The sequence below is a fragment of the Muntiacus reevesi genome, chromosome 1, assembly GCF_963930625.1.
Source record: "Muntiacus reevesi chromosome 1, mMunRee1.1, whole genome shotgun sequence".
NCBI classification, from domain to species: Eukaryota; Metazoa; Chordata; class Mammalia; order Artiodactyla; family Cervidae; genus Muntiacus; species Muntiacus reevesi.
Genome location: NC_089249.1, coordinates 180348688 through 180363798, shown reverse-complemented (window position 1 = coordinate 180363798; position 15111 = coordinate 180348688). Strand labels below are relative to the sequence as shown.

General features: G+C 54.7%; 1 protein-coding gene across 2 annotated transcripts in view; it reads right to left on the bottom strand.

Moving 5' to 3' along the window:
* TBC1D9B (TBC1 domain family member 9B) overlaps positions 1–15111 on the bottom strand; it is a 43539-nt gene that overhangs the window by 9896 nt on the left and 18532 nt on the right. For both annotated transcript variants that reach the window (XM_065917250.1, XM_065917251.1), the window contains exons 6-12: positions 13675–13882; positions 11489–11701; positions 5098–5259; positions 4692–4842; positions 4040–4254; positions 2182–2299; positions 1099–1384 (exon numbers count right to left, since the gene is read on the bottom strand). In XM_065917250.1, coding sequence (XP_065773322.1) covers positions 1099–1384; positions 2182–2299; positions 4040–4254; positions 4692–4842; positions 5098–5259; positions 11489–11701; positions 13675–13882 — 1353 coding nt within the window. The remainder of the gene's footprint in view (positions 1–1098; positions 1385–2181; positions 2300–4039; positions 4255–4691; positions 4843–5097; positions 5260–11488; positions 11702–13674; positions 13883–15111) is intronic.

The window sequence follows — 15111 nt, the reverse complement described above, 5'->3', positions numbered from 1 at the left end:
CACTCAGCTGGGAGAAAGTGGTGGTCCCCCACACCCACTGACCCCAGCCCTGATCCTGCTCAGGCCCTACCTGGGGGAAGGGCCCAGTCTCTGTCTGGTGTGGGCGAGAGGCATGGAGACCACTTGCCGACTCTGCCCACGGGCTGCCTGTCTTCCGGGCTCAGAACAGAGAGCTGGCATGGCCCACAGCAGGGCAGCCACCGCTCTGCCAGCCTGGGACCCTTGCAGGCTCCCAGTCACACCTGGGCCGGCTCAGCATGCAGCTGACGGGGCCCCCAGCAGTGCCGGGGGGCTGGGAGTGCTCCAGGCTGAGCAGATACATGCATTCGGGAGCCTAGGGCCTGGGCCTGAGGGAGGCCCCAGAAGAGCACCTGCGTGTGAAGGGCTTGAAGGTTGGCCAGGGACTTGGATCCTTTGCCCAGAAATCCCCCGGGGCACAGGGAATCTGCACGTCCCAGGAGAGGAACAGAGTCAGATTCTGATCAGGAAGAGCCCTGTTGGGATGCTGGTGAGTGAAACTGGTGCAGAGTCAACTGTTACGATGTGGGCACAGGGGCCCGGGCAGGGCTGTCAGGGGCCAGCCCTGAGGCTGTGGGGACTGAGGGAAGGGGCAGGATCCCCGAGAGAGTCTGTGAGGATGGGACGTGGGCACCGAGGGAGGAGGCTGCAGTCAGGATGACCTGGGCCCCAGGTGTGCCTAGCGGGAGATCGGCCCGTCAGCAGCTACAGCAGGCCCGGCACGGGCTCCCTGTCTAGGTGACCTGGAGAGACTGATGCTCCTGAGCCAGGGAAGGCACACCAGGACTGCTCTGTGGGAATAGCAGACACCCAGCCTTTGCTGGAGATGGGAGGCTCGGCCTAGTTCCACCTGCCTCCCGCCCAGCAAGCCCTCCAGTGCAGTGAGCTCTGGCCCGCTACTGTTTTACCCTCTAACTACTGCTTCTCCCAAGGAATGACTGCTCCAGTGCGGTTCTGTCTTCTCCAGAAAGGAGCCCCCCTCCTGCCTCTGGAGTGTCCCCAGGGCTGCGGAGGGGCTGGTCCTGTGGTCCAGGGGTGCACTGGCGGGCTCCCCGACAGGAGGGAGGCTGGCACAGTCACCTGCCCAGGACGGTCATGGCCTCGCCTTCGTCACCACAGCCCAGCAGCTGCTCCATGTTGGCATCCAGGATGGCCAAGGCCACCTGCAGGATCACCTTGATGCCCTCATAGAAGAAGCAGTCCACGATGACCACCGCGCTCTCAAAGGGCATGACACTGAGGAAGAGGGTCAGGAACCAGGAGAGAGAGATGCTGGAGATCACCCCCAGGTCCTGCATCTTTTTGGAAAGCTGGGGCAGGAAGTCTCTTGTGAGCTCTTCGAAGATGCCTTGGTCCACCAGGGCCCCTAGGGAGAGGACAAAGGAGTCTGAATAGTGACCTCATGTTCCTGGCTCAGGCAGGCCCTCATGTGGGACCCTGGGGTCTGAGGTCCAGGAAGTCCCCCTGGTCCCTGGCCAGCTCTGCTCACAACTGAGGGCTGGAAGGGGGCAGGTGGGGTAGAGAAAGGAAGAAGGGAAAAAATCCTGTACGTTTCCTTTCTACTGTTTCCAAACCATTGTGTGAAAAGAAAAGATTTCTTCCACTTTACTTGGATTTTCTTTTTGGGAAATACTAATTTCTCTCTAGGATGTCAGAAGTAAACAGTGACCTGAGTAGCTTCTGTGTGTCCTGGTGAACAGAGGCAATTCTGAAGGACCCCAAGAGTGGAAACCCACTAAAACAGTACAGGAAGGACATTTTAGAATAAGATTTAATTACACATGTAATTAAATATATTGACAAGTTCACAGATTCTACCCTTCATAACAGTCAACATGGGGGTATATACTGTATGCTCTAGCTATGATTTTGGAAATTTTCTGCAATAAAAACGTTTAATGAGCATTAGCTGGATGTGAATGTAGGCCCCAAGCTAACTCCTTCTCTCACTTTCAGCAACTCCTCGGGAATCTGCACAAAGTCTGGGAGGGGCGGCTGGGGCCTGAGTTTGGCTTTCCACCTTCTAGCTGTGTGAAGATTCTGCAGCTTTCTAACCTAGGGAGCAGGAGCACGACTGCCTGTGGCGAGGCCACGAGGCCTCCAGGAGCCCAGCTGTGGGCTGAGAGCCGCCCGCACAGGGAGCTGCCAGCCGTGGGCACTCACCCACCACCCTGGTGTTGTAGTAGTCAGGCAGCATGCGCTCGCAGAGGGCCACCAGCAGCCAGAAGGCCTCCTCCTCGCTGCCATAGAGCAGGAGCACCGAGGTGACGATGTTCATGGCCTGTGGGCACAGGGAGTTAGGGGGGCTTGCAGAGCTCCCCCTTCCCAACCAGCAAGCCTGAAAGGAGCAAACTGTCCCGCCCAACTCTAGGCCACTTGCCAAAAGGCAATTTGCAGGAAATCAGTGTGACCAAATGGTCAGCCAAGCTCCTCACTGGGCCAGCAGGCATCTGGACCCCTGTGAAGGTGAGGGTCTTCTCTGCAGAGGTGTTTGTCAGCACAGGGCCGGGAGGACATGTGAATGAGCTGCGTGCCATGGCAACACAGCTGCAGGGAGGCCGTGACTGCAGCAGTGACCATACTCAGCCTGAGCTGCTAGCCCGGCTTGTAAGAAGAAGCTTCAGTGGTGGCCAATTATCTTAAAAATGATTTAGAGCCACCACACTCAGTTTCCATGCACTGGCAGTATGTCCTGCAGGACGCTGGTCCTACAGCAGGTAGTTTCTCTGAAACCACTGTTTCAGGGAAACAGAAAGCCATCTGACCTGGTCAGGAAAATGCCCACTAGATCTGAAATCAAATCCCCCTGGAAACCCAAATCAAAACTGCAATGAAGATATACAAAATGGACTTGTGGACACTGTGGGGGAAGGAACGGGGAGGAAGAACTGAGCAAGTAGCACTGACATATACACATTCCTTCGTGTGTATGTGTGTAAAACATGACCAGTGAGAAGCTGCTATATGACACAGGGAGCTCAGGTTGGTGCTCTGTGATGGTCTAGGGGATGGGATGGGAGGGGGCAGGGAGGCTCAAGAGGGAGGGAAAACATACATGTGATTATGACTGATTTATGTTGTGTGGCAGAAAGCAACACAACATTGTAAACCAATTATCCTTCAACTAAAAAAAACTGCACTGAGATGCCACTTCATGCCATCAGGATGGCTAGTAAAAAAAAAAAAAATAACAGGTGTGGTGAAGGTGGGGAACAACCAGGACTCTTGTGCATTGTGGGTGAGAAAGACGGTGCAGCTCCTATGGAAAATGCTATGACAAACCCTCACAAAATTAAACACACAAGCTAGCAATTCCACTTCTGGGTATATGCTCCAAAGACCTGAAAGCAGGGTTGGGGACAGATCTCACACACCTATGCTTACAGTAGTGCTATTCACTAAACAGCCAAAAGGTGGAAGCACTCCAAGTGGCCACACAGGATGAACGGAGAAGCACAGCCTGCACATACAGTGGAATTCTCTAGCCTTAAAAAGGAAGGAGATTTTGACACATGCTGGAACATAGATGAAACTCAAGAACATAATCCAGTCACAAAAAGACAATATTGTATGATGCTTATATGAGGTACTTAAACATTTAAAATCAAGAGTCAGAAAGGATAATGGTGGCTTCCAGGGATAACCAGGGGAGTTATTTAATGGGTACAAGTTCCAGTCTGCAAGATGAAAAAGAATTTTGGAGATGGAGAGAGGTGACAGTTGTACAACGATATACCTAGGGCCACTGAACTGTACACTTCAGATGATTAAGATGGTAAGCTTTATGTTACTGTATAACACACACACACACAGGAAACAATCCAACGCCTTCAGGACCCAGACCAGAAGCACACAGAAGACAGCCTAACAGACAGCATGAGGATGCGGGGAGAGATAAACACTCTAATTTCATCTTTTTCTGGGATCAGGATTTCCTGGGGGGCCAAGGCACAGCTGCAAGGGTCTGAGGCCATCACTCAGGCCAGGACCACATGCAGCTGGCCCCTGCTAAGCCCCGTACCTGGCAGTAGCCGATGGTGGGGTTTCGGAAAGCGTAGGCGGTCAGCACCCGGCGGAGGGCCGCGATCCCGAGCTCATTCTGGAAGGCAGGGTGCTCGGGCATCGAGCGGTGGAGGTCTCGCTCGATCTCCTCTGTGGCCAGGCTGTACCTGCCCATGGACTTCTCCACCAGCTCGGCATAGTAGCCGGGGTGAGTCACCATCTCATTCCAGGCCCCTGTGGAGACACAGCTGACAGCGGGCCGCCTCCTCCCCGCCTGGGACTTTGAGGGCAGGGACAGGGCAGGGTGGAGACGTCAGTGAACTGCAGAAGGGCGGGGGCCCTTGGGTGCCAGGCAGAGCTTCCCCCATGACTGCCCCTAGAAGAGTCACCCAACTACGTTTCAAATGGCTGACTCGCGCTCCTGAAAGCATTCAGGCGGCCAAGACTGTGAATGCTGTCGGAGCCTGCCCCTGGAGAGGAGGCGTCAGGAGGCCGGATCCCCTCCCACGGCCGGTGGGAAGGCATGCCCTTCCTGGCACACATCACGGCCGAGGGCTCCACTCCTGCCCTCTAAAGGAGGCAGTCCCTGCCTGCCCACTCAAAGGCCGGCTGGGGTGGGCGGCGCTCCTGCGAGGAGGCGGGGTGTGGGGCTGTGAGGCACGGCGGCTCACCGGAGAAGAGGAGCCAGAGCTCCCCGCGGAGGCGCTCGGGGATGCCCTTCAGCACCAGCTCCCGCGTTCTTGCTGTGCGGTACATGCACATGCCACGCCCGAACTCGAAGAAGTGGATGTTCCACGACTCCTCTTTCATCTTCTCCTTGGCCTGGGGGAGCAGCAAACAGGGGGTCTGCTGTGCCACCTCCGCCCCTCCTCCGAAGGCTGGGGTGGTGCTACGCACGGCACTGCCCTCGGCATCCCTGGGACCCCGTGGGCGGATGGAAGCCCACGGTCAGCGCTGCGGCACCGGTCAGGCAGGATGTCCCCGGGCACTGCGCAGGGCCACCCGAGGGCCGCAGACAACCCTCTCTCACCCCACGCCCGGGCCTGCACAGCGGTGGGGCTCCCCGTCTGGGCTTACCCCCTTGGCGCCCAGGTCCTCCATGGGCGTATTTCTCTGGAAGAGTTTGAGCAGCCCCTGGGAGGCGGTTGGCGCCTCCTGCACACGGCCCCCTTGGAGGCCACCGAGGGGTGAGGTCGGGCTGGCAGGCTGTTCTGACAGCTCCTGGGGTGCTGGGGAAGGCTGGGAAACAGAACACAGGAGGGCAGGCACTGAGTGGGGAGGCATGCTTGGAAGAGCAGGAGGTCACAAGGCCGCCCAGCTCTGCCCCCTCACTGCCCTCCGGCACCAGGGCCAGGCTCCTGGGCCTGGCCCATCAGATCCTCTCTCCATGAGCTCAGGGCCAGGAGAGAAGACGACCCCAGGAGAGTTCTGCTGAACTGTGTCCCCGACAAGGGCTTGATGCGCAACACCTGCTCCTGCTCCAGCCTCGGGGTGCAGACCTTGCAGACCCCTGGAGAGAGGGCTGTCCTTGGGCCTCAAGCCCCATGAGGCCCCTGGCCACAGTGACTGGCTTGGGGGGGAAGTGTTGGGAGAGAGCCCCAAGGCCCCCTCTGGGACACCAGGCCCTCCTTAGCAGTCTGCCACGTTTCTGACAAGGCTGCTGGAGCTCCGGGAGGTGGAGATGAAAGACACAGACCTAGAACCAGGTGTGTGTGGCGAGTCCCTGCCCATGGGCCATCTCTAACTGGCAATAGGTCCCTGGTAGGGCTGTAGGCCCTTCCCCAGGGGGAATCCAGCCAACAGCAAGAGAAACGGATCCTGGGGAGTTCTGGGAATATCCTGGGGGGCATTTGGGGCTGGGAGAAAAAAAGAGGGGCACCAGGGACAACAGTCCAGAAGGAAGCCCCGATATTCAGGGTTCTTCCCTGGCTTTCTGGAATTTCGGCCCCCAGGCCCCACCCAGCAGGACTAGAGAGTAAGTTCTTAAGACCCTTCAAGCACAGCGTAGATGACAACAGACTTCTGTCCCCTGCTTGTGGCCTGGGTTCCACCTGCAGGCCCCTGACTGCAAGGTGAGCGCACGGTCACAGGCGATGGTCTTTGTAGGGAGTTTGCTCCAGGGCCCAGGGTCGGGTAGGCCGGAGCCAGAGCCTGCACTTTCTGCTCCCCTCAGCCCCCTCCCCGGGTGCCCACCAGCAGGAACACCACTATAGGATGGACACCAGCCACTGGCTCCCCTGAATCCACTTCTGCTGCCGCAGAGGCTCCCCACGGTTGGGGGACACAGCACATCTCTCTCTACTCTTGGCCCCACACTTTGTGGAATCCACTGAAGCCTGGGGTGATGGCCACAAGCTAATTAGTGTTTCCCGCCCCCCGGGGTTGGGGGCTCGGGGTTCTATGTCAGTCACTTTGTGGGGAAAGTCAGGACAAGCCAAGAAGGATGCAGAGGGCGGGGCTGCCATCCTGGGGTCACATACAACCGGGGATAACAACCTCCTGGCTGAAAGCTGCGTCTAGTAGAGAGAGTCCAGCTCTGCTGACAGGCCGCTGAGCGTGCGGCCAGGGAGCTCCGCATGCTTTGGTCGGAGTTGGGTTTCTGCCCTTGTGCTCATCGGCTCTGACCCCCCGGCCATGGTCCATCTGGTATGCAGCAGGGGTACGGGATGTTCCCCACACAAGAACCACAGCAGTGACTGCTTCGCAGGGGACCCCCCGGCCGTGGTCCATCTGGTATGCAGCAGGGGTACGGGATGTTCCCCACACAAGAACCACAGCAGTGACTGCTTCGCAGGGAACATATTCTAAACTCATTAAATTGTACTCTTTCAATACGCACGTCAAGCTTACCTCAGTAGAATTGTTTTTAACAAAAAGGAAGAAAGGAGAGAAAATTCTGCTAGGTTCATATCCATGGGAAGATCCCCTAGGGAAGGGAAACGCTGCTCACTCCAGTATTCTGGTCTAGAGAATCCCATGGACTGTGCCCATGGGGTCCCAAGGAGTCGGACGCGACTGAGCGGCTTTCACTTTCTTCTTTCTTTCACACCCATGGTCTGTCCTTCTGCCCATGGCTGGTATTTTCAAAGTGGATTTTAGATCAACTACAAACACATTTTCAAGACAAACTGTCTGAATCCAGGGGCAAGACCCTAGACTGAAAGCATCCTGATGCAGAGATTTCTGCTTCTGGCCTGAGGATCCCAGCAGAGACAAGGACACAGACGAACTTTAAGGCCACAGAACACTGCAGAGAATCAGAAACCTCAGTGCTGGAAAGGAGACTGACTCAAGGATGTGAGCTCAGCGATAACCACCCCTCATGACAGACAGGTTCCCGGGGTGATGGTGAGCCCAAGCCCACGCCTGGGAATCCTGTGTTTTCCTAACCCAGTCTCTCTCTCCTTCCCCTCAGTACCTGTCTTACCCGTTCTTCCAGAGCCAACCTTGCAAACCACCTGCCTTCCTCGCCAACCTTGCAAACCACCTGTCTTCCTCGCTTCTATAGCCAACTATTTATCTGAGCACGCAGAAGCATGAGCAATTTGACAGCCATCCAGAGTCACTCCCGCTCGCCCACCCTCCCACATTGGAGGCTGTGCATGCCAGGCCCAACTCTCCCTCCGCTTGAGCCCAAGACCCCAGCGCTCTTGCCTCTAGGAGCGTCTTCCAGCATGTGTAGAAGATAACCCCTCTCCACTGGATTCATTACCATCAGTACAGAAGTCATGCTGGTGTCCCTACAAGCCCTCTTCATCCTTCATCTGGATGGCGCTCACATGTTGTGTCCACTCTGTGAAAGTGTACCAAGCTGTGCCTTTGGGATCCATGTACTTTAGAGCATATACATCACACTCTGATTGCAAGGTCAGTCCCTGAAGGCACCCATGTGAGTCTCAGCTGGCCTTTCTACAAAGTTTCTGGAAAGAGTTGCCTAAATTCACTGTACCTTTCCCTCTTTGTCAACTTAAAGTGTCAGAAAGTGTACGTTTATGTTCTAACAACTACCTTCATCTTAATGATGCCTTTATCTAATACCCTGGATCCCCTCTTTTTAGACACTGGGCTGCCTCCTAGGGACAATATGAAATTGGCCAGTAGCTCTGTTTCTGCCCTCCCCATCCTTTTCCCTGCCGACATATAATTTAGAGTGACAGACTTCTGTTCTTAAAAAGGCAGTCAGTGAGCTTATTCTGCTTTCCACACTTCGTGATGTCGCGTTTTCCTCATGCTCCATGCTGTCAGAGCATATAAAATCACACACGTTTGTTACCAGTTCCTTGTTTTGTATCTACGCCTCATATATACACTCAATGCTCCCACCAGGCCGCCTGCCAAAGCCTCTCTGGTTGCTTCTTGGTTGTCTGAGGTTGTTCACTAGTAGACTCATCAAAACCTGATGGCTTCCCTGACTTCCTGCGTGTTCCTGATGGCTTGTGGTCTTGATACCTGAGTGTCAGCTTCCCAGATAGAAAATCCTGGGACCACAGCATTTTTTACTGTATATTTTTAAAATGTTGCTCTATTTATACAAAATGTTGCTATGAAAATGTCTGATGTCTCTGATTTTCACTCCTTCATAAATGACTTGGTGTTTCTTGACTGGTTGTCCAGAGGAATTTTTTAATCTTTAGAGTTCCATAGTTTTACTAGATTTTATCTCAGTGTGTACATATTACATACTATTGCATATTGATTTTCCAGATGTACAAGACGTTTTTCTACCAGGCAGGTTTAAGTTTTCTTTTATATTCAGAAAGCTTGTCGTGAATCGCAGTTTCTCTTAGCTGTCATTCCGTGGCTTTCTTTTTCTTTTTTAGGGAGCTGCGTCACACAGACATTGGATCTTCTTTGCTCCAGTTGTTTCTCACGTCTGTTGACTGTTTTCTCTCTCTCTATTGCACTCTCCTCTTTTTTCTCTGAATCTTCTACCTCTGGTGGGCAGTTTATGCTTAGAGCACAGTCCAGTATGGGCTGGTTGCCGTTCAAGTGCTCAACAGCCATCTGGGGCTACTGTACTGACGGCTGCACCTGGATTCCATTCTCAACATGCAGCCAGAGCAGCTCTGCTACAACATAAACAGACCACGACCATTCTCCAGACCAGACTCTCCACTGGCTCAGAGTCATGGCTGAGTGCTTACAAAGGCCTACGGGCTCTATATGCTCTGGCTTCCCACTCCCTCTCCCATCTCACCACCTGAGCCATGTCTGCACTCCTCTCAGCGGCCCTTTCCCGATACTTCCGGGCTGGTCCCTTACTTCTTTCAAGTACCACTTGATCAGAGTCCTCCTGTCCCCTGGCAATCCTCATCCTTTTATCCTGTTTTATTTTTCCCATGGCCCTTACTGCCACCTAACGTATTTAATGTTTATTTCCCTATTGACTTGTCTTTCTCACTGGAATATAAGTTCTAAAAGGGCATGAATTTTGTCTAATCAGCTCTATTTCTAGTGCCTAGAGGAGTGTCGGATGCCTATCAAGAATGCAGTAAAATGTGCTGTATGAAGAAGGGCAGGTGCTCAGAAGGGGCCTGGGGCCAAGCTTGGTCTGGCTGGTCAGGTCCTGTCATCTGCGGCACTGGGTCTTGAAAAGGCAGTTCAACATTCCTGCTCACATCCCTTTTCACCAGATCAACCTCACTATTTTTTTGAAGTCACAGATCAAGCCCAACCTCCTCTAAGAAACTTTCTTAAAGTCTCCAACAGCCACTGATTCTGCCTGTTCCCTCCCCACCCACCCATTCTTTATCTACTTAATAGTTTACTGAGCGTTGATTAATGGGTGGGAAATTTATGGCTCCAATGCTACCTAGTGGGAATGTAGGCCCTGCAATGCCAGAGCTCCTGATTTTCCTGGAGCAGCCAGACAGGTGGATTTTTATATGGACTATTCTAGTGTTTTCACAAATCTAGATTGCTAATAGCATTGTAACATCTTGTTACACCAAGAAGGAAGGAAGTGATCAAACAAGGCTACGGTAATGTCAAAAGGACTCATGCCACCTGAATAATCATCCCCTGGCCATAGACAGAATGAGGATAAAAACTGTCCTGAGCTGAAATGAATCAAGTTGCTTAAATATGTAAGTTCATAATTATACTAAAAAGTAAACACAAAAACTGAATTGGTCACATTTGGAGGATACTAGAAAACCAACCTGTCATTTTAACAACTGGTGAATAAAAAAAATAAAGGATTTATTCTGCCTTTTCTATATGAACTGTGCCTCAGGGTGACCAAATAGCTGATGAGGCTAAGTTTCTCTATACAAAAGTATTCCAGAAGAAATCATATCAGAAGAAATGATATCAGAAAAAGTATCAGAAGAAATGATAGAATTAAGAATGCTCCCATTGCAATCCTAATGAGTTACCTGAGGCATTACTTAGGCAATACTTGTCAATGACCAGCACATAACCAGGTAACAGCACATAACCAGGTATTGTACTCCTCTTGGTGGAAGCACACAGCGCCTCAATCCTGCCTACAAGTGCCTGCTCCCCGCCTCACACAAACATAAACAAATCAAAAGTTGAGCTGGATCTTACCACCCAACGACCAACTTACATGAAATAGGGCACTAAAGAACCTGTTAAATGCTTGCAGGGGAAGCAATCGGCAAACACCAGGCTGTGAGATGCTCTACAGCACAAACGACCAACTCCTTCAATAAAATACTGCGAGGAAAGAGAGAGAGGGAGAGGGAGAAAGAGACGGGAGCAGAAACCTGTAAAGAGATTACAGCAATCAACTGCAACAAATAAATGATCTATGTGCACCTCAGTTCAAGTCTGATCAAACTGCAAAAAGTACAAGTGCATCTGGGGAAATGTAAACACGAGTGTGAAAGTCGCTCAGTCGTGTCCGACTCTTATGACCCCATGGACTATACAGTCCATGGAATTCTCGAGGCCAGAATACTGGAGTGGGCAGCCTTTCCCTTCTCCAGGGGATCTTCCCAATGCAGGATTCGAACCCATGTCTCCCATATTGCAGGCGAGCCACCAGGGAAGCCCGTAAACACAAGTATTTGATGTTAAAGAATTATTAATGCTGTTGGTACAGTAAGGAGACTGCAGTGACAGGTGACCCTGAAACAGAGGCTGAAGGGAGAGATGCCAGGTAAAAAACCCAAACTGGCAGGACTCATCAGTGTGGCTCCCAGTGCCGGAGACGTGCGTGAGGGACAGCGATGAAGGGGGCTGGTCCAGGCAGAGACGGCTTCTCACGTGGAGTAAGACTCGAGGCAGGCAGGCCGATTTGAGGGAATCTTGGGGTACAGAGAGGTCTGAGACCCCAAGCCCCGTGTGCGTGGCCAGGACCCGAGACTGGGGTTGGGTGAGGTTTTCCAGCAGCGCCAAGTGGGGGCCCTGTCCACCCAAGCCCCAGGCAGGCACCGCAGAGCTACCTGGGCTCTCCTTCTGCCCCTGACCCCCGCCCCGTTGCTCTGGGGGGCCTGCTCACCTCTGGGGCTGCATCCATGATGCTGGCTTTCCTCTCTGCTCGGCTGCCTCCTGACGGCTTGGATGGCATCTTCTGGAGGAAGTCAGAGATCCTCTCAACCAAGAACTCACGGTCTTTCAGGTTGGCGAACAGAAAGGTCATTTTGCTCTTAGTGCTAATAGACAGAGGGCTGGGCAGGACGCTGGAGCAGTCAGCTTTTTCCACAATGGTCACCTGAGAAGCCAGAAACAGCATCTGGGGGTCTTTATCTTGGGACACAGAGTCACGTGGTTTTGTGAAGGCGAGAGCGCAGTGGACTCAGGCTGCCTTCTGGGCGCGGGGCGGGGCGGGGAGGCAGGGCTCTGCAGGCCTGGGTGCTTCATATCCTGACCCTGCCTCTCGCTGCTGCGTGGGTCCTGTGCACGTCTGAGCCCTGTTTCCACCACTGCTGCTACGTGTGAGGCTATCAGCCTTGGAAAACCGTCCTGAGGGGGATGAGGTGGAACACAGAGTCTGAGCCCAGCTGCTCGCTGATCAGCTCCCTCAAGGCTGACGGTCCTGCCCCCATCCTAAAGCCAAACGAGCAGTCATTCCCCTCCTCAGCACTCACTCCCTCAACACCTCCTGATGCATGTCACGGGCCCAGTTCTTTTTTAAAAAATTAGCTAAGCTTTGGCTGTGCTGGGTCTTTGCTGTTGCCCAGACTTCCTCTAGCTGTGGTGAGCAGGGGCTACTTGCTGCAGAGTGGGGGCTTTTCGCTGTGGTCGCTTCTCTCGCACGCAGGCTCAGTAGTTTTGGATCACCGGCCCTAGGTGGCGCTAGTGGTAAAGACCCCACCTGCCACTGCAGGAGACTAGGAGATTTGGGTTTGATTCCTGGGTGGGGAAGATCCCCTGGAGGAGGGCATGGCAACCCACTCCAGAATTCTTGCCTGGAGAATGCCATGGACAGAGGAGCCTGGGAGGCTACAGTCCATGGGGCCCCACAGAGTCGGACACGACTGAAGTGACTTAGCACAGTGGACACATAAGTGTGACTGGCTCTGAGTGAGGAGCCCCTGGGAAGCCCCCTGGATGGGATGCTGAGGTCAGGGCTAGGTAGGGGCCTCCATCCTGATCAGCTGTGGCCACATTCCAAGAGCTTCCTGGGTTAGCCAGAGCTCTCCGATGTCAGGATGTCAGGACCCCTCAGGAGAAGCGGAGTTGGGCTTAAGATGAGTCTGTAGCCAACCCCCAGACCTGAGGGTCAGGTTGGGATAGCAGCCAGGACAAACCCACAGGGCTAGTGCCAAATGGAGTGTGGGGCCCCTCGGCCTGGAGCTGTGGCTCCTTTAAGTCTTTGCTCTGACTTCCCTTGGGGAAACTGAGGCAGCACAGTCCCTCACACCTATTCATGACTATACCCACAACTTCAGGGCTTTGTACAAAGGTCAGGGAGGTCCCCTTGTTCTGTTTTAAACAGAATCAGACTACTGTGATTTAGGTTCTAACTTTAGAACTTCACTGTGCTTCAGTAATTAAACAGCAAGTATGCCTTGTTGGGATCTATCCTTGACCTCAGGGTCTGGGCCTTCTGTCTGGGTGGTGGTGGGGTGGCTGCTCCCCCTCACTATACATCCTTCACTGCAGCACAGGACAAATGGCTTTGTTTCCACGAGAGTCACTGTGGAAGCCCAAGAAACTAGAGAAAAAAATCCCTGTGACAGATAAGAGCTAGCTTACAGGTGAGAGTTGATCCTCCTCCTGAAAGGTGGCTAACTTCTGATGACTCTGCCAGAGCCTGAGCCCCAGCCAAGGCAGGTATCAGTGAGGGGGCCTCTGAGTGACATGATGGAGGTGGGCATGGTCAGTGTCCTCCAGGCCCAGCCAAAGCAGGGATATGCCAAAGTCCAACTGGAAGACCTGAGAAGGCAGGCCTAAGGGACACGCACCTGCAGAAGGCCGCTGGGCTATGACCCAGTACCAGTGTGAGCGCAGCTGGCAGGCCAAAGCCTGCCCCTTCTTCCCACTGGGTGAGGCTGACCCTTGAGCGGGCACCCGGGGCACCCCACACCCCACGGGGCCTGGTGGAGGACAGGTGCTCAGGGAGGGGCTGAGCCGTGTGCCCTCAGCGCTCAGGTCTCCAAACCCTGAGGGGCTTCCCAGGCCGGGGACCTGGCCGGGGGCCCTGGCAGGCGAGGGGAGAGCTGGCGAGGGTGTCGGGCTCACCTCCCGCAGGGGTATGATAAGGTGGCAAGCATCCTCCTCCTTGCTGGCGAAGCAGATGTAGTTGCTGGAGATAAACATCTGGCCGGGGATGTGCAGCTTGTTGAATGGGGTCCACAGTGTACAGCTCGTGTGGCCGTCCAGGCGCTCGTCCCGGGGCAGCCGAAACGTGGCACGGTAGCACTCGTTCTTGGCTCGAGCATCCAGGTCTCTGGTGGTGGGAAAGGGGATAAGCGTTAGGGCTGATACACTCCCGAAGGGGCCTCATGTCCTCGGCCTCCTCACTGGACTCAGGCTCGTGGGGGTCCTCCTGTGAGCAAGTGGTGCCTAGGGACCTCAGAGTTCAATAAAACACGCACACTGAACAATTCAGTAGGGAAATGCGGACATCCGTCGGGTCAGCAGAGGAGCGGTGAACAGACAGCATGCCTCGTGAGCCCAGAAGATGCCTGTGCCCACCCTGCTGCTTCTTCCTGGGAAGACCGGCCCCACCTGGGAACCCAGACAGGGCCTCCCGACAGGCAGGTGTGGAGTTAGGACGAAAACGCAGGGCGCTAGGACTTCCCCAGAAGTGCAGTGGTTATGCTTCTGAGCTTCCACTGCAGCGGGGGCAAGTTACACCCCTGGTTGGGGAACTAAGATCCCAAGTGCTGAGTGGCTTGGACCAAAAAAACCTCAAAAAACATAACACAGGGTGCTGTTGTTTAAGAGAAACATAGCCTCGCTGGGCCTATGACAGTGTGAGTCAGGGCCCTGCAGGGACCAATCCTTGTGAATATCTCCTCCCCAGGCCCAGGGGAGCAGCCAATCTCCCCCGAGCGGGGCCTGGCGGCACCCCCGACAAACACCCTCGACGGACAGCGCCAGAGCCTGCCGAGTGCTGCCGTTTTTCCTTCCCATAGGTTCTGAGAGCCACTCGGTCACTCGCGTGAGCCAAGTGCTGTCCTTGGACAGAGCTCTGCCAGACGGTGCAGAGTCTGGGCCTGGACTGTGGTCTCTGAGCCCTGGGGCGAGATTCTCACTCAGGCCATCTCTGCGCTCCCCCTGGCCTGCGAGCGTCCCGTGACGCTGCCACGGAGGAGCAAGGACAGAGCTGCTCTGGAGGGGCCGGCCCCGCGACGTGTTCCTCGGTCTGCTGGTTCCCACACAGAGTGGCAGGGCCTCAAACCCGCGCAGGGCGCGCTCCTGGGGCCTGTGCACTGAGGCCTTCCCGACGCGGCCTCCGGGCGCCCCGGCTCCCGCGGTGGGCGGCAGTCCTGGGCTCCGCTGCGCGCTCGCTCACGGCCAAGGGCCGGGGCCTGGGCGAGTTACTCTGTCCACAGGGGCCCCGGCTTCCTATTTCAGACTCTGGAGATGGCGAGCGCGCCCCGCCCCGGCGCTGGAGAAGCGATACCGGAGGCACTCCCTCCGGGCCAGCAGCAGGGTTTAGGATTATGCCTC